The following is a 20,048-nucleotide window of genomic DNA, read 5'->3' as shown; positions in this document are numbered from 1 at the left end:
GCATGTGGAAAATGGGGCCATAAAGCAGCATGCTGGGGTAGAGGGTGATGAAGCAGGTGAATTTATTTGTGATATATTCAACACAGCTCCAGCCAAAAAGCGTTTCAATTATTTGAACGCTTTTTAGCAGGTACTAAGAAAGAATCAGTTATTTTCGTTATTTAATTCGTAAATGTTTTTCTTTTCTAACTTTTTAACGATTTGTTCGCATAATTAGGTACTCCTAAAGGAATATAACCAGAAAAGAATCGATCATAGAACAGAATCATAGGGATCATCTTACCCCTACCTGGGGATCATCTTACCCACAGGTGACAGGGGTGTACAAGATGATCACTTTGTAAGGTTTTGCAAAAAATGAAATATTTTAATGAAACCTTAATTAATTTCTGGTTTTGAGTATAAGGAAAGTTGGATAGATAAATATACTAGTAGTAATCGTCTTTATTTTTGGTTTACCTTGAAAAATATGTATTTTACAGCGATTCCCGCTTAAGGGGATCATCTCGTACTACTTTCCCCTAGGTAGGCAAACAAATTGCTAAAAAACGGTGGCGTGGCGACATACAATTTAGATACATTTTTAATGTTAATTCTAGCAATGGTGGATTCTTATTGTAGGTTGGTAAACAATTGATCATAAGGTTCTGCAAAAGTGTTATTTGTAGGTACTGAATACTGAAACTCACGGCCCACGGAGTCTATAGAACAATATGTATAAAAAAAACTTTACCTAACTGCCTAGGACCTACGTAATCGATACAAAAATTGTGTCAAATTACGGGCAAACACTGGTTACAAACTAGTTCATTAAATAAAGTTTGTGTTGATTAGTTGCCTACAGTAGGTACTCACCGAACGAAGCAACTTGTGATACAAAGATATTGTCCAAAGATATTTATTTCGAAATAATTGCACTATTGCTATAAGTACCAAATAAAATCCATAGTAATTTTATACAATCCACTTTTTCATCAGCCTAAATAACTATCCACTGCTGCACAATATTTAATTTTACATTAATTTGTCTTACCAATAAAAATAATTAAGTACCTTGGCGACATTTTTAATTCTACCTCCGTTTTTTTTTTCAATTTCTTAGACAGTCGCAATCCTAGAGGGCGTCCTGCATTAGGATTATGAAGGGATTATTTATTATGATATGATGTTCAGTATCAAGTATGTCTATAATATTTTGCACCTACGTAGTACTGCCTCCACTCCATTTCTGTTTACTGATATTGATTTTAATAAAATAACTTTTAAAAAAAATAAAACCGACTTCATATGCTAAAAATTGTAAATATTGCGTATTAAAAAGTTCATCCCCAATTTTCCACCCNCTAGGAAATGATAAGCCTGTACCTGTCTATTAAGATTTAAACGATGAAACCAAGTGCCATACATGTATTTTGAAGATTCAAATGAAATCTACATTTTAAAAATATGTATGGCTTCCTTCACTGAGCAAAGTAAGTTTATCCAGACTGTGTTTAATTCGCACTATTTGATGTGTGTAATTTCTTTTCCCCCTTTTTCATATTAGGATTACTGATATATCATTAGCTAAAAAGACTATTGAAAATTAAGATTCTAAGTTGATTTGTTGAATTTATGAATATTTTTCATGATAACTTTGTGAATCATGATTTCATGAGATTTTTGCCAAAAAATGCTACATGTTTTCTAAATATTGAAACAACACGTACTTATTAACAAATAATTTACATAAAAATCGTTTTATTGTATTTAAATATAACCACTATTAATAATTATTAAACATAAAACCCTAAAAAGATTATATATTTTTAAATATAAGCACACATATGAACGGGCCTCTCAGGCCCCCACGTCAGTGTTTACGTGAAATTAAATCCACCTCAGTAGCTAAAGGTTAAACTAGCTTTCCGCCCGGGGCTTTTCGCCCGCGTGGAATTTTGTCTGTCACAGAAAAACTTTATCGCGCGCGTCCCTGTTTCAAAAACCGGGATAAAAACTATCCTATGTCCTTTCCCCGGACTCAAACTATCTCTATGCCAAATTTCAACAAAATCGGTTCGGTGGTTTAGGCGTGAAAGTTACTTTCGCATTTATAATATTAGTAAGTAACTACCTATAGATAAAATAGAAGTTGGATTGTCTCGGACCATAAAAAAAATATAACCTTGTTGTAAGCGCTTCTTTCGTGTCCTGACCACACCTTTCCACAACTGAATTTTTACTAAAACGCTTAACTCTGAAACAGAAAAAGATATGTAAAAACATAATTAACTTTTTAAAAAAATAAAACCGACTTCATATGCTAAAAATTGTAAATATTGCGTATCAAAAAGTTCATCCCCAATTTTCCACCCTTGGGGGTGAAATATTTTCTTCAAATTCGCATGAAACCACCCTTTTGATAATACCTATTCAACAAAAAAATAATCGTTCAAATTGATTTATAATCGGCGGAGATATTGCGTATAAAAAAGTTCATCCCCAATTTTCCACCCTTGGGGGTTGTTTTTTCTATTATTAAATTTAAATGGGACCACCCTTGAGGTANGGAAAATAATATTTTGTTATTGTAATAATTGTAATTTTGAATACCTCTACTAGGTAGGTACATAAAAGTATGTGTAATGAAAGTGATTATTTTTAATAAAGTTTTCGTGTCAAAATAGTATACATTATTAAATTGTTTCCTTTTCCATTTCCTTCTACAATTTTAGCCAAGGGCCTGCGGTTACACTTAAGTTTAGCCGGCTAAAGATAGAAGAAACTAACATTAACACCTCGTCGAAGATAAACTTAAGTTTAGCCGGCTAATCTTAAGTTTATGTTCACACCTATCCTTAGCCGTAACAGATACAAAAATTGTGTCAAATTACGGGCAAACACTGGTTACAAACTGGTTCATTAAATAAAGTTTGTGTTGATTAGTTGCCTACAGTAGGTACTCACCGAACGATGCAACGGAGGAGCTATCGAGAGACGCACGGACAACGGAGCGGCGAACGTTTGCAAACAAACTAGCAAGTTCTGTTCGCGAGCGAACATGACCAGCATTTTGTTACTCACTTCAACAATTTCGAAATAATTGCACTATTGCTGTAAATACCAAATAAAATCCATAGTAATTTTATACAATCCACTTTTTCATCAGCCTAAATAACTATCCACTGCTGCACAATATTTAATTTTACATAATTTGTCTTACCAATAAAAATAATTAAGTACCTTGGCGACATTTTTAATTCTACCTCCGTTTTTTTTTTCAGAGTTTCTTAGACAGTCGCAATCAGTCGCAATCCTAGAGGGCGTCCTGCATTAGGATTATGAAGGGATTATTTATTATATTTTGTACCTACGTAGTACTGCCACAGAATAATAATAAGTATTTGGTACTGCCTCCACTCCATTTTTGTTTACTGATATTGATTTTAATAAAATAAAACCAGGCCGTTTTATTATGTAAAAAAAGGTCTTGAACCTAAAGCTAACAAATTTCTTAAAAAGTTAATAACTGTCACTGTCATTACTGTCAAGTGTCAAATCAATGACAGCTGTGCGTTACGTGCGTGTTTGTTTGCTGGATTTGTAAAACAGAAAAACCAATAAATACTGTTGGTGTGGTTACTGATGCCGGGTGAAAGAAAGGTTTTCTTATAAAAGTGCATTAATAATTAATTTAACAAGATGATGGAACACATAAGACAACACGATTGGTATGTTTGTCGCCGTTGCCGGAAATTCAAATTCAAATTCAAAATATTTATTGCTTACTAAGTGACAATTTGTAATGCTGTAATTTACATAATATACAGGAGCTTAAAAACTTAGTTACCTGAGTGGTATCGCAATAGAGTAGGTGGCCATTTAAACATTAATGGTAGTATTATTAATATTAATTAACTATAATAAGTAATATTATTATTATTAAACAACTTATAAAATAACTACAATCTAAGTAGGATTAAGGTTGATAACTTATTGACTAAAGTAGTTGGTTGCTAACCCGCAGTGCTTGCGAAATCTGCTTTACTGTTTACAATTTAACCTCCCTTTTATTTAACTCATGCTTTATTTTATGAATCTTTTCAGTCTTTACACTCTTGACACAGAAAGAGAGAATTGCGTATGAATTGTGGGCGGATGTTGCTTGCCTTAAAACGTCATTCTTTTCCAAATTATATTTACTTNATTTATTACTTACAGGTGCGACTCGGAGCCAGATAATTACTTTGTATTGGAGTCTGACATTGACAAATACAGTGTGATCAACAAGATCTTGGCCAACAAGTTCCACGACCCTCTGTTGGCGTCCAGCGAATCAGAAGATGAAGGAAATCAAAGGCCCATTCATTGGGATAAAATATTCAAAGAAAAAAAAGTAAGTACTAAAGAACTACTCACTGTACCATCACCAAACCTACATCAGTACATGCAAAATCTATAAACTACCACTAGGCAATCTTTACTAAACATTAGTCTTCAAAATATGTCTGTAAATATTTGTTTTTACAGTTAGTACATTTCCTTTTCTCCAAATGATCTGCATGACGAAATAAGACATATAACTTGAGAATTTAAATGTTTCAACATATTTTTATAGAAACAATGCATTCCTTTAATTTTTTTAGGAGAATGAGCAAGGAATTGGAAACCGGCCAGTTGTTCCTGGTTTTTCACCGTTCCCACCGTATCCAAAACTGTCTGCGCTAACCATCCAACAGCATCAGCAGTTGCTCCGAGTGCTGTGTGGCCAGAACCTCGACGTTATGCCAATGGAGTTCATCGGCAGGGCCAAAAAATGTGATTATAAAGCTTTTGAGGTATGTGTACTTTTTATTGTTGCTATGATTCCAAATTCATGAATTTATCTTTGTTATTTTTATGTCACAAAAACAATATTTAGAGGAGAGCTTGTGGTGTTAGTATTTTTTACTTGGTTCCTTCCTATAGAAATCTATCTATCTATGAAAAAAATACCTTTGTCCAAAAGCTGATATCTTCCAGTTAAATGATTGCAATTATATTATTGGCAGAAATTGAATGAAGTTGTAGAAAATATATAAAAACCATAAAGAATAAATATTATTTAACAAAAACCTATACAATAGTATAGGATGCCTTTTGACTAAAATTAGGTTCATTCATGAATTTAACTAACCATTTAAGGAGCTGAAAGAAACATATGAGAAGGAGCAAAAAGAGTTCATAGAATGGGGCAAAACAATGTGGACTACCCATTGCTGCCGAGTCCTGCGTCCCAAGCCAATTGTGGAGATGGTTTACGACTCAGATTTCAAGGTGGCTGCGCACCGTTTTGAGAGCTTCCCCAAAAACTTCCATGTGGCCGCACAGATACCATTAGAGGATTCGAAAATTACTTGCGAAATGGCACAAGTTGATTCACTGATCAAAGTAAGTGGAGTTTTATCTTATGGTTATTATAAACAAGGACCTATTTCAAGCTAAATGAATCAAATTACATAACCCTCATGAATTTGAGCCTAACCCCCTTATTAATAAAAGTTACACCCTAATTGAAATCTGGCTTAAATTTTCATTAAGTATGGAGATGTCATTTTAATCCAGGGTTCATCCTAGGTGTAACTTTTTATTAATAAGGGGGCTAGAGTCCATATCTTTCAACAATATTCTTCAAAATACTATTATGTAAACTTGAAACGGTTGAAATCCAGAAAGAAGTCATAATTTCATATCTGAAATGTTTTCCAGGTAAGCACAACCTCGCTGCCACAGATAAAAGAGCCGGACCTGTCTCGCGAGCGGCTGTACATAACAGCAGCCGACTATCCCGCGCCCGAGCCCTGCAGCAAACACCCCTGCCGCTTCATGCTGCCAAGTTTGTATTAAAATTATTCTATACTCTATGGTCTGTCTGTTTCACAACTGCAACTGCGGTCGATTGTAGTCAGTTGCTAGCACAGATTACCGCTACACGTGCTATCTGGAGTTGCTTTTCTGCAGGCCGCTTCGAAACAACACTTTTGACAAAATACTAATAATCTTAAAAAAGAAAATTCTTAATTTTCTTTTTTGTTATTTCACAAATTACTAATACTCCCGTTGCCCCTCGTACTAAGCTAAATATGCTTCACGAGTGAGCGAGTCGACCAGTCCGACCCCGTTACCGTTCGGCTATCGTGGCATTATATGATTTTAATGTGGAATTATTTTCTGAGTATTAGGTACATCACTTCATGAATACAGTGTGAGTCACGTTAAAGTGTACATATGAAAATAGATAAAACTAGACCTTTTTTTATCGACAAAAAAGAGGTCAAAAAATTTTGGAGAGATTTTTTTATTTTTTATAGAATTTTTTTTCTTCCAATTACTTATTGTAAAGCATATGTAATAACTTTTAAACTAAGCGGTATATCCTGATAAAATAAAAACAGTTATAATGATAAATAACAGGCGATACTACAAAAATACATACAAGAAATTTATCAAATAACCAAAAAAACACGAATTTAAAAGCATTTTTTTTTTCAAAAAGTATCATTTTTTATTATTTGTTGGCATTTTTTTGTGTATTTTATGTATTTTTTTAGTATCGCCTGTTATTAAGCATTATTACTGTTTTTATTTTATTAAGATATACGGCTTACTTTAAAAGTTATTACGTTTTCTTTACAATAAGTAATTGGAAGAAAAAAAATTCTATAAAAAATTAAAAAAAAAACTCAAATATTTTTTGACCTCTTTTTTGTCGATAAAAATAGGTCTAGCTTCATCTATTTTCATATGTACACTTTAACGTGACTCACACTGTAATCTCATGCTAACTTAAAAAATATCTTGCAGAGGAGAACTCCCTGACGATACTGCCGCTAACTGAAGTGCAGCGGGAGTTAGCAGAATATGCAGTGGAGAATGGAGCGCACTGCATCGCCAGCGAAGAAGCGCTGCGATGTCTCATGGAGCTGGATAGGCACTGGTCGCTGGGCCTGTCTGTGTGCTCGGTTATGTCTATCGGTGAGTGTACTTCTTAGAACAAAGGTGACTGACTGACTGACATAGTGATCTATCAACGCACAGCCCAAGCTGAACGGATCGGGCTGAAATTTGGCATGCAGGTAGATATGACGTTGGCATCCGCTAAGAAAGGATTTTACGAAACTCCACCCCTAAGGGGGTATAACGGGATCCACGCGTACGAAGTCGCGGGCGGCCGCTAGTTATACTATAAGAGCGCTTTCACATTTAGGCGACTTTAGCAGCGCGACGGACGCGCTGCCGGTAATTTCATACTATGTGACAGCGGATGACTGCCTTCACATTATAAAAACGCCGCTGCCGCGCTGCTGTCGCGCTTCTCACGCTTTAATGTGAAAGCGGCCTAAGAATACCTAAGCACACTTACCTATCTTATAATTGCCTATGAACCTTGACGGCACCTTTATGTGACAGTGGTCACCGCGCACAAGCCCTCTACGAAAGCTTAGCCTCCGAAATTTAATTAAGGAGATAAAAAATGCGATATTTTTATTAAGTACTTACAGCTTGACGCTTCGGCAGTGTTGCCGCCATTAGCGTATCTAGGGTACTTTTCCAGGGGGCGTGGTCCCTGACATGCCATGTGACGGGCATTAGTATCATAGCTCATTAGTTAGTACCACCCCTGTTATACAGGGTGGAATTTTGTAATGCCACCTGGAGGGTATACTGTAGATAGAAAATTTTGGTCAAAGAAAACATTCCTTTATTTTAAAAAAGGAATAGAACTGCATTCAAAGATTTCCAAAAATTTGCTTGCCACACCTGGGAATCGAACCAACTAAAATCTGTTAAAAATTATTTCCTGTATTTTATTGCATCGATCGTTAGGGTTAAGTATAAACGTATAAAGATGAAATCTCTCTAACAAACTTGATAAATCAAATGAAAGGAAAACCATGAAATGTTACATTATTGTAATTATTTACGGAAAATTGTGTGGTGATTTTCGAAAAAAAATCGGAAATCTTTGAATCAGTTCTCTTTCTTTACAAAAATAAAGGAATGTTTCTTTTGAGTAAAATTTTCTATCTACAGTATTAAGAGTACTTTCCCTCCAGGTGGCATTTCAAAATTCCACCCTGTATACGCGCATAGTTGCAGCAGCCGTGGTCACAAGCAAACTGATGGTCTAATTAAGTTTCGTATGAAGACCACCCGGCAAAGTTCCGAATCAACTTTCCTTGTAATCCAGTGGCCGCTAAAACTGTCTACGACGAATGGAATAATAAACTTGTTATCGTGATATTTTATAGATGGCGATGGCATAACTACAGTGGTGATAGACAGTGAGTTCTCACTTCAAAGGGAGCCGGCGCTAGTCCGCACGCAGAAAGCCTTCCGGAAACTTCTGGAGTACACTCTTATTCCGTAAGTATTTTCAAAGTAACAGTTCTTTTTCATATTTATTTATTTATTTATTTATTTATATGGCATACCAACAACATATATATTATACTCTTATGATTAACATTCCATTCCATTGTATATCAATTTTATAACTTATAGCTTTTCATTTATTCATAAAAATTTTGAACTGGTGTCACACCCAGACATTTAAAGTATTTGCTTATGTGATCGTGACTACAACAGCAATTTGAGACTATTTTTGCTTTTGTTGTGGGCATACGTCAAATATTTTATGAAAACCATTTTTTTTAACCACGCACCCTATGCCCACAACAATAAGACTAATTTGCTTAAAGCTACTTGACTAGCTTCAAGCAAGTTAGTCTCAATATTACTAACATATGTACTAACCTTTGTTTTTTTTGTAAATAAGCTTTACTAACGGCTTGAATACACCTAATCCGCTGCCGGCCTAATAAATAATTAGTGCCGTCACACACTGTCGAGCTTTGTAATTTTTTTTAAAGATTATTAGTAATTTGATTTTTTTTTTTGCACAAATTACTAATACTCGCGTTAGCCCCTCGTGGTAAGCTAAATATGCTTGTGTTACGAGTTGGCTCACCACAATAGTCGAGCGGTGGGCTTCGAACCCGCGTTCCTCGGATCTCGAATGGGCCGGTCCGACCCCTTCACCGTTCGGCTTCAAAAAATCTTAGTCTATGTAAACATATAATGGTGTTTATTTTTCAACTAGTTTTCATTGAACCGACCGTGTGTGACCTGACCAGACTTAGACTGGTACAAATCACAATTTTGGCATCACCTTGGTGCAAACTACAGTAGACTAACCTAGCTTTACAGTAGTAGCGCCGTTTCATAAGTTTGGCACTTCATTTACTGACACAAATAAATTAAAATATCATATCTATTTATTATATGTTTTCTTAGCTGAATTTGATAAAATAGACATAGAAAAATAGCAAAATCCAAACCCATATTTAATCTGCTTGCATAACAGCATAATTTAATCAATTTATCATATTAGCGAGTGCTTGCGCTTGCGATTATTAACCATGATTAGTGAAGAATAATTTTGCTAGATATACTCAAACCTGTGAAGGACAAAAGCGAAAGTTCCGTATACACCTTTACCGCCATGTTTTACAACGCCTCANCGCTCAGGTTTGAATAGGCCTTTAGAGTGCTTACAGGGGCAACGCACTTGAACCCCGCAACGAATTTCAACAGAAAAATAAAGAAAGAGCTTCAAATATAACATCAGCTGCCACTAGATCAGCATGATAAATAATTTTCACTGGAACAGCTGCGATTAAATTGTGAAAAAAAAAGTTTAAAACGAATACCAAGTGCCTAATTTTGGCTTTACAAAATACGAAAAAAAACAGACGTTTGGCTAATTAAATTAATACCTACTTATTTGCTGAAAATGTTAACCACGCGTTTAACAAATTATTTTTCGCGTAGAACAAATGGCCTGGTTGCCGTTACGTCTACTGTAGCGTGCCTGGGGTTAAAGAACAAGTGAGTTTCGTTCAATCGGCGAAAATATGCCGAATACAAATTGGCCGACGGATTAGGTGTATCCACCGTTATACTCATGCACGTGACGTAATTTGTGCTGCTTTGGAATACCTGGCCAAGGGCGAAGTTAAAAAAGAACAAGAAAAGAAAACATAAAAAACGGTAAGTCGCAACGGAGCTTGAATGACGAATGAAAGTTTATGTACTTATGTGGCATCAACGTTTTTCAAATTCATCCGGTTGACAGGACCATATTTGGGATGAAAATGGGTGTCATCTTCAACGGTTTTTAAAGAAAAGGAAGGTTATATTTTAATTTGGAAACATGGAAGTTAGTATTTGCATAAACACCACTGGTCTATTCTTATCCAACCGCACCTACTACTCGTGAATTGTTGCTATAGGGCACCCCACACGACGCATGCCAAAACTTGATCCTGGACCAACTGGACCAACTCACAGTTTAAAGTTATTGATTCGCTACAAATGTGACTACCTCATGTGTATCAATTCGAAGTAGCTAAGTGATTAAAGATGCTATGCGATCACGAAGAGAGCTATGCTCTCTCTCTCAAGATACAATATTAATATAGTTCTTCAATGTGTCCCCAGGTCGGAAGACAAGCAGTCGAGCAGCAAATGTGACGCGAGCCCGAGCGCTGCAAAGAAGAGTGGAGGATTTGGCTTCAACGATATGGATCTCAGTGATGAAGACGAGGACCAACTCATCATCGACACAGGTTTGAACACTGATCTATTCTAGAAGATAGATAGTAGTTCAGTGTAGCTCAAGCATGAGACAAGAAAATTACTGACGTACATGACAGTTTACATTACCTTATTGTTTCGTAATTCACGATCAAAAAAGGATGAACTTTAAAAGATTGATGATCTTTTCAAGACCGGACCAGTACCTGCTACTTCACAAACTAACGATTCTCAATATTTTTTTGGATGTAATCTTTCAGGTGATCTTCAAATCAATGATGAAGAACCTCAAACCAAACCAGCCATTCAAACAAGATCTTCTCAAAAGAACACTGAAACGGAGGCTGACAAAACGAAAGAAACAGACAAAGGAGAAACAAATGACAACAAAATTGACTTCTATAACTGCACGTGTCGAGGTAAATGAATCTAACATTGCATTAAACAAAAAAGATCCGAAAATCACTTTCATAAAGTGCATATTGCGTCAACATAATATTATCGTTGCGTATGCATGCACCTTATGACAACGATATAACGGTTTGCTCTTTACTGTAACTTCTATATCCTAGTAGACACTTAGCCTCTTATACAAACGGCAAAATTCATATCTGAACATTAAAGATGCAATAGATATAAGATCTAATTGCATGTTGTATGTCCTTTATGTATAGGGCTATAGTAATACAATTATGTTTTTCAGAGCCATTGGACACTCCGCCATCTAGGTCATACACGAAGTGGAAAGTTATAAATACGGCTTCAAACGACGCATACAGCTTTATCGCTCATACGCCACATACAGCCAAGGTAATTATATACTTAAATTGACTGAGGATAAGCAATTGACCAAATTCGAAACTGTAAGAAATGCGAAAGGGCAATTTTGTAAAAACTATCGCGTTGAGACCCGTGATTCTCTATTTTCAACCGACTTCAAAAAAGGAGGAGGTTCTCAATTCGACCCGTATGTTTTTTTTTAATTGATATGGAACGCGAAAGTTTAAAACCATCGTCATGTGCGAATGCGGCGCAGATACAACCCGTAGATCCTCTTAGATTAGTTTTAGAGTCCTTGACGCACGCTGACCATCGGCGCTAACAGCCGAATTGTATGAAGCGTCGGTGCCGAGCGATCAGCGTCATACAGGAACGTCCATCATCATCCTTTAAATATATAGATCAATATCAGCGCTGACGATCAGCGAGCGGTCAGCGCGATTCTAAAACCCGCCTTAGCCTCTCGACTGTGAACTAGCAACAATACATTATGTTATACCAGAGTAAAAACAAATGAGTAGGTCATCTTCATAGAAACGCACCGAGCGCGGTTTGTATGTGAGCGCGCCAATATACGTATGCGGCGCGCACGTACACACTGACAAAATTCGGCGCAACTACGACTGTTGGCGCGCTTACATACAAACCGCGCCGGTGCGTTTCTATGAAGATGACCTACTTATTTGTATTTACTCTGGTTATGCTGACCTAAAACACGGCGTGTTTGCAGTTTGATTCAGGAGGAGAGGTGGCGGTAGAACCGATATCAGAGTACCAGGTAGACCTGGGAGTGCGAGAGTTATCGCCGCACACCCTGCGAAGCCAGGCTCTCGTGCTTATGCTGAGGAAGAACGCGTCCATATTGAACGGTGAGCACTTGTAATACAGGGTGTGAGGTCAGCAGCTCAGCAAAAAAAGACGAGTTTGAGATAAAATGAAGCAAACAATCCAATGTTATTAAACATACCTTGTTGAACATGTCAGAAACACTTTTTTGGATTACAATCTAGATTAAAACTGTATTTATTGTTGGTTGTAAATGTACCTTGTTGATTGTACTCTGTATATGTTTTTTGTACAAATAAAATAAAACACTGTTAGCCACTGGTGTGATACAAAAAGTCAGGGAGGAAAACCCGACTTATTTTTATATAGTAGATTTAAACTCCTTCGATAACCTACTGAAGACCGCTGGATCGACTTGAATGCAGGCGGCACAGGACCAGTCGTAGCAATCCTTGGGCAAGACCTTTATCCAAAACACTTGTTGATTGAAAGGAAAGTGAAATAACATAATTTTTGTTTATCCTCAGTGAGAATAGACGCGCCGACGGGTGAGGTGGTGAAGACAGAAATCGTCCACTACGAGGAGTTCGTGAAGAAACACATGGACGTCATTTATGACGTTCACAATCGCCTCTACACGCTACTGGATCAGCTACAGGGTCTGCTGCCAGGACATTATGTGCTGCGGCACGAGGTCAGTACAATGCTCTCATCAGGTCATATAGGCCTGCCGGGCTAGGGTGCGCGCCGTGATAAAATCTTATCGATGATTTGACATGACAAATGTATGGGCTTGTCGGATAAAATAGATAAAATGGTACGATAAAAAATTATCGCGGCGCGCATTCTAGGCCTACAGGTTAAAACACCCGCGATAATCGTGCGGTTTCTGTGTTTCCCCTGTGCAGCCAAGGCCTAAACATATTCATCCAGGTCTCCAGCGCGTGTTTTTCCCTACACAATCAACAAAAACATGTCAACATTCAACAAAATTATCGACACAAAACATTGTTTCGCTACTTACGTGTTTTCCATCGGGCTTGGAAAGCAAAAACATTGTTGATACAAACAAAAATTTCTAGTGAAACAATGTTTCTTATTGAAAGAAACTTTCTTGAATTCTTGAAAGTGGACATGTTTTTGTTGATTGTGTAGGGCAAAACACGCGCTTTAGACTGGTTTTAGGGCTAAAAGTGCTTTTTCGTTCTCTGTACCTGTGTACCCAAAGCTTAATCCTGTCCGTTTGTCTTTTCAGCCAGCGCATGGCAACAACGCGATTCTCTACACAACGCTAGGAGGTCGCGGGAAGGCGGCTGCATTGACGATGCACTTCGACGCCGCGCTGCCCCTCGAAGCAGACGAGACCGTCAGCCTGCGTCAACCGCCCACGCTGACAACCGGCCTGCTGCCTATACACAAGTGAGGACACTATTGATACCAGTCTGTGCATGGCAATAACGCGATCCTTTAATTAAACGACGCTGGGAAGGTGCGAGACAATTCACTTCGACGCCGCGCTACCACTTGAAGCAGACGAGACCGTCAGCCTGCGTCAACCGCCCACGCTGACAACTGGCCTGCTGCCTATACACAAGTGAGGATAATTTATTTGATAGAAATCAGCTGACAGCAACGCAATTATCTACATGACACTGGTGGGTAAGGACCGTTTTCCATCAAGGCGGAGCGGAATGGAGAAATGTTTTGAACAAACAAACAGATGTCATTCATATTGAATGAAATTAACAGAATGAAATCTGATTGGGTATTCAAAATATTTCTCCGCTTCGCCCTGCCTTAGTGGAAACCAGGCCATACGGTCTGCTCTAAGCCGCTACTCAGCTTTGCTGATCAGAGGAGTACCGAGAACGATCCTCCAAAGAATGGGCCCGGGCAAACTCCTTGCCAGCCCCGGTCTGTGGGGGTTTTTAAAGATGTCCCCAGGAAAATGTCCCGACAGCCTCCAGTCCACTCAATCATGGATTACGGGTTGCCCGACAGGCCCTCCCGAGTTGACGAAACCTGCCGCGCACTGGGTTTTTGTCCGCGCCAGTAGACCGGTACCTCCCTCGAATGGGGGGCGTTCTCCTATCCGCAACCCGGGGACGCGTCTGATGGCAGACCCTAAACTGCACATGGAAACACTCCAAAACTAAGGCGGTGTTTGTCGGTCTTCCCGGGCTTCGAACTCCTGTTCTCAATGACAGACCCCCGGGACAAACTTGACCTTCACTGGTTGGGTTTTTATTGGCGGTCAAGCTGAAGATCCTGGCTACAAAGGAGTTGCAGCGGCTACTCAGTGTTCAGCGTTATGTTACTAATGCCCGTTTTCACCATCAACCCCTAATTTTAAGTGACCTCTATGAAAACAAATCCTGATATGTTTTTTTATCCACAACGAGAAAGCTCTTGGCCCGTATCTCACCTGATGGTAAGTGATGATCAGGCCGAAGGTGGAAGCGAGCTCCACCTGGAATCCTCAACCACAGAGGAACTGGCTATCTTACCTCTAACTGCCCGAACACAACAATGCTGTTAACATTGTTGTTATGGCGACAGATTTAGGTAAGATGGTGTTGGCTAGCCAGGCGGACTTGGAACAAGCCCTATCACCAACCAAACCGAACAGAAAATTCTGCCCCCACTGGGAATTGAACCCGGGACCTCTGCGTCTGAAGTAGGTGGTCTAACCACTAGACCACAGAGGCGGTTAACATGTGTTACCATAGAGGTCACTTAAAATGAGGGATTGATGTTGAAAGCGGGCATAACTGTCGCCCGTTTGGTGTAGTGGTTCAGAACGGACTATGCCGAGAGGTCCCGGGTTCGATTCCCGGCCGGGCAGAAATTGAAATGATGAATTTTAATTTCTGTGACGGGTCTGGGTGTGACTATGTATAATATTTATGTATTTAAAAAAAAGTATATAAGTAGTATATCCGTTAAGCTAGCACCCATAACACAAGCATTAAGTTGCTTACTTTGGGGCTAGCTGGCGCTGTGCGAAATTGTCCAAAGATTATTTATTTATTTATTTATTTAACTTACCGTCATATCACACTCCGCAGGGTGCGTCGCATGCTTCCGTGCGCGTTCACACCACATCCGCACCAATTACCGCGCGCGCCGCGACGTCCGCCGGCGCGCGCGCGCCCACCGCCACATGCCATCAAGGTACGCTTGTTGCTTGACTACCCTCACCCCTTCAGTGCTTCGAAAGGAGCGCGGACTTATGAATCGGTATCCGTCAAGTTTTTCACCTGGCAGAAATACTAATCAAAAGTCTGAATTAACTAAGATTTATATACGTCATTCAGACATGACCTCTTTGCCATTCTATAGCTTTGAGATAATCATGCGCATCACTAAAATGATATTAATTTATATTGTAATACTTTAAAATTCATTTTATTTACCTTTTAGTTACCTTTCATTGATTTCTATTGAAATGTCTTCTACAGGTTGTCCCAAAAAGTAGTGTCAAGCCGAAGCCCAGAGCTAGAGCATCACTAGGACTACCCAAATCACCGTGACTTTTCGATATTTAAATTATACTCGAAAACTATCGATTGTATATGTGATTTGGATAGCCCTAGTGATGTTCTANCCGAAAGTGAGCCATTGGTCATTGGTTGAGTGAGATTCGTAGTTCGAGAGTATGCCAGGGTCATCGGGAAGGGAAGCATCGAGGACCATGGTCAAAAAAATAAAGACGTCAAAAGGGAAACTTATACAACACTCTTCTGCTTTTATTTTGGCAAAAACTTGGTTTTGAGAACTAAACAACACTCACGATGAAAAATACAAAACAAAGCGAATGACAGATAACAGCTGTGACAATATTTTCAGTGTTGCCATGCTAATAATGTGGTGATGAATAAAAATAATCGATATAAAAATCGATTATTTTTTGATGACTCGAAATAAGGTGTATAATAAGGTGTGTGTGAAATAAGGTTTCATTTAGTTATAAATATTTTTAGTAGTGTTATTAGAATATTAAAAAGGTTTTATAAATGTCATTTTAATGAATACGTATTTAAAAAAATAATAATTATCATAGTCGAACAACAATCGATATGAATCGATTCTTACCGATAAGATTCATTTTGGCAACACTGAAATGAGTGTTAAAGACAGGAAGTTGTAATTATCACATAAAGTACTATTTAAATTGGATTTTTATAAAGGCACATTGATACAAAGTTACACTAAGTGAATACTTTAAAAATTAATTAAAAATTTTTGGCAAATTCATATTTTCATTAGCAGCTTGTCCACGCCAGGCCAGAAATGAACATTGTCCTTTTCATTAAGTATGGAGATGTCATTTTAATCCAGGGTTCATATATAAGGGGGCTAGAGTCCATATCTTTCAACAATATTCTTCAAAATACTATTATGTAAACTTGAAACGGTTGAAATCCAGAAAGAAGTCATAATTTCATATCTGAAATGTTTTCCAGGTAAGCACAACCTCGCTGCCACAGATAAAAGAGCCGGACCTGTCTCGCGAGCGGCTGTACATAACAGCAGCCGACTATCCCGCGCCCGAGCCCTGCAGCAAACACCCCTGCCGCTTCATGCTGCCAAGTTTGTATTAAAATTATTTTATACTCTGTCTGTCTGTTTCACAACTGCAACACACACACTGCAACTGCGGTCGATTGTAGTCAGCTGCTAGCACAGATTACCGCTACACGTGCTATCTGGAGTTACTTTTCTGCAGGTCGCTTCGAAACAGCACTTTTGACAAAATACTAATAATCTTAAAAAAGAAAAATTCTTAATTTTCTTTTTTAAGATTATTATTACGTTACCGTTCGGCTATCGTGGCATTATAGGATTTTAATGTGGATTTATTTTCCTGAGTATTACATACTTCACTTCATCTCATGCTAACTTAAAAAATATCTTGCAGAGGAGAACTCCATGACGATACTGCCGCTAACTGAAGTGCAGCGGGAGTTAGCAGAATATGCAGTGGAGAATGGAGCACACTGCATCGCCAGCGAAGAAGCGCTGCGATGTCTTATGGAGCTGGATAGGCACTGGTCGCTGGGCCTGTCTGTGTGCTCGGTTATGTCTATCGGTGAGTGTACTTCTTCTTCTTCTTTTTTGATGATGTTAGCAATACACGTCGAGGTCGACTTGATTTGTGCCATTTTCAAGTATACAATATGTAACAAAAACACCGTCCGATCCGAAAGGGTCATAAAGTAGCTTTAACAACATTACCAAAACAAGTATCAAAATTACATAATTAATAAAAACAATTTTTTTATCGATTTTTAAAGTCGATAAGTTTAGCAATGATTTACCCTACAACGGGGAAATTTTCAAAAAGCGTTAACACTCTGTCGCCGCGCGGCTTTTTTTTATACGCTGGAGGTCATGACCTTATGACGTCGCTACGCGTGCCGGCGCATCTCTACCCCTCCCGCGTACCCTCTACACTGCCGTTCGGATTGCCATGTAAGCTATTTTATTTTTGTAAATTTTGTATTTATTTTTCATGGGGTATTTTTTTTATAATATTTTATGAAAATTATTACACAAATGGAATCTTAACTCGATACCTATTAACACCTTAATGGATCGGACGGTGTTTCCGTTACATATTGTATAAGTGATACGAGTTACAAAATGAAATCAAGTAATAATATAATGAAGGATGATAGATGATACCCCTTCCTACCCTTTGAGTCTCAGTAAAGTTGTGATGCTTTACTGTGACGTGCTTACTGTGATGGACAACTTGAGAGAACCAGAAGAATCACGATGCACTGTTTTGCTTCACTTGCCCACACCCATGCACGTTCACGAACACTCAATGGTTAATAATCCACCATTATTACACATTAATAGTAGCCCACACACGAATTTGAGGAAATAAAACAAAACCGCTAACATGACGCTTCAGATTCCCGCCAAGAAGTCCTCGTGAGTGTACTTATACTATAAGAGCGCTTTCACATTTAGGCGACTTTAGCAGCGCGACAAACTGCCGCGCCGGTAATTTCATACTATGTGACAGCGGATGCCTGCCTTCACATTATAAAAACGCCGCTGCCGCGCTGCTGTCGCGCTTCTCACGCTTTAATGTGAAAGCGGCCTAAGAATACCTAAGCACACTTGCCTATCTTAAAATTGCCCATGATTGACGGCACCTTTATGTGACAGTGGACACAGCGCACAAGCCCTCTGCGAAAGCTTAGCCTCCGAAATTTAATTAAGGAGATAAAAAACGCGATATTTTTATTAAGTACTTACAGCTTGACGCTTCGGCAGTGTTGCCGCCATTAGCGTATCTAGGGTACTTTTCCAGGGGGCGTGGTCCCTGACATGCCATGTGATGGGCATTATTATCATAGCTCATGAGTTAGTACCACCCCGACTCCCCCGCTATACAGGGTGTTAGGTAAATGGGTATATGAGCCGACACTAGCCCATGTTAACATAAGCATATAAATGGTATGGTGAAGTCAGAATTTTGATATCATCATTTTATTTTTTTAAATTTTCATACAGAATATAATTGCGTACCATATCATGTGCCCCATGGTTAGTTACAAACACCGAGATCCACGAGGCCCTGCAGATGAACACAGTGTTGGAGGAAATACGATCCACTGCAGAAAGCTACCAAGAACGGCTGGCCCTGCACCCCAATGAGCTGGCTTCGGAACTGCTCCAAAAAAGCTATAGCAAACGCCTCAAGAGGCATGACATCCTGAGTCTGCACTGGAGAGCGTAGAAATACATAAAGAAGTAGTCTTCTCAGTGGAGAAGACACTTATCATGCAAAGGGCACTACAACTCATCCGCTCATAGTCGGGAGACTGATTGCAGAAGAATCACAAAAAAAAAAAAAATGATCATACAAAATAAATTCTATAAAATCCGATTTGTATGAAAATTAAAATAATTAAAATGAAAATATCCATTTTCTGACTTCACCATACCATTTATATGACCATGTTAACATGGGCTAGTGTCGGCTCATATACCCATTTACCTAACACCCTGTATACGCGCATGGTTGCAGCAGCCGTGGTCACAAGCAAACTGATGGTCTAATTAAGTTTCGTATGAAGACCACCCGGCAAAGTTCCGAATCAACTTTCCTTTTAATCCAGTGGCCGCTAAAACTGTCTACGACGAATGGAATAATACAACTTGTTATCTTATTATCTATATTTTATAGATGGCGATGGCATAACCACAGTGGTGATAGACAGTGAGTTCTCACTTCAAAGGGAGCCGGCGCTAGTCCGCACGCAGAAAGCCTTCCGGAAACTTCTGGAGTACACCCTTATTCCGTAAGTATTTTCCAAGTAACAGTTCTTTTTCACATTCCATTGAATATCAATTTTATAACTTATACACTCGCGAGCAAAAGTATGGAATCACTTACATGAAGTTGTTTCCACGCGATCTTGTGTACTAACGAATTTGTTAGTAACAAAAAAGGTGGCACCATTTTAAAGATCAAACTTTTAACTTTAAATTGATACTAAATTCATTTAAATCACATCAGTATTTAAAAAGATATCGCGGTTGATGTGAAGAAGTAAGGAAAAAGACATGTATCAACTGTTTGATACGTCGCGAGTTGCGGCCTATTTACCCCTTATAAAAGCACTTGTTTTCGGATTTTTGCTTTCACACGTTGATCCATACACATCTCCGCTTCTTTTGACACTTTACCTGGGATTCTACACCTTTAGAAGCAGCACAAATCGTTGCAATATTGCAAGAAGGGCTCAACCAGCGGGCTGTCGCACGTCAGCTCCACATAAGGCAGTCCTGGGTTTCGAAAGTTTTAGGACGCTTTCGGGAGACTGGTGGCTTTATCTCGAGAT

General features: G+C 38.5%; 1 protein-coding gene across 2 annotated transcripts in view; it reads left to right on the top strand.

Moving 5' to 3' along the window:
- Positions 1 to 3,545: 3,545 nt before the first annotated feature.
- Positions 3,546 to 20,048, top strand: part of LOC114356223 (uncharacterized) — a 29,068-nt gene continuing 12,565 nt past the window's right edge. The window contains exons 1-14 of one of the 2 annotated variants that reach the window (XR_003656200.1): positions 3,546 to 3,710; positions 4,201 to 4,375; positions 4,626 to 4,817; positions 5,164 to 5,409; positions 5,728 to 5,854; positions 6,823 to 6,993; positions 8,271 to 8,385; positions 10,522 to 10,649; positions 10,878 to 11,036; positions 11,321 to 11,427; positions 12,128 to 12,266; positions 12,711 to 12,877; positions 13,439 to 13,777; positions 15,252 to 15,357. Coding sequence is in view for 1 of the 2 variants with exons in the window: in XM_028309304.1 (XP_028165105.1) it covers positions 3,682 to 3,710; positions 4,201 to 4,375; positions 4,626 to 4,817; positions 5,164 to 5,409; positions 5,728 to 5,854; positions 6,823 to 6,993; positions 8,271 to 8,385; positions 10,522 to 10,649; positions 10,878 to 11,036; positions 11,321 to 11,427; positions 12,128 to 12,266; positions 12,711 to 12,877; positions 13,439 to 13,602; positions 15,252 to 15,357 (2,025 nt within the window). In the remaining variant the exon portion in view is untranslated. Of the gene's footprint in view, positions 3,711 to 4,200; positions 4,376 to 4,625; positions 4,818 to 5,163; positions 5,410 to 5,727; positions 5,855 to 6,822; positions 6,994 to 8,270; positions 8,386 to 10,521; positions 10,650 to 10,877; positions 11,037 to 11,320; positions 11,428 to 12,127; positions 12,267 to 12,710; positions 12,878 to 13,438; positions 13,778 to 15,251; positions 15,358 to 20,048 lie in introns of those variants that run through there. The other variant, XM_028309304.1, reaches the window with a different exon arrangement.

Source organism: Ostrinia furnacalis, unplaced genomic scaffold (assembly GCF_004193835.3).
Source record: "Ostrinia furnacalis isolate ACB-3 unplaced genomic scaffold, ASM419383v2 OfSCF2702, whole genome shotgun sequence".
NCBI lineage: Eukaryota > Metazoa > Arthropoda > Insecta > Lepidoptera > Crambidae > Ostrinia > Ostrinia furnacalis.
Note: the sequence above shows the minus strand (reverse complement) of the source record. Positions and strands in the feature narration are given on the sequence as shown.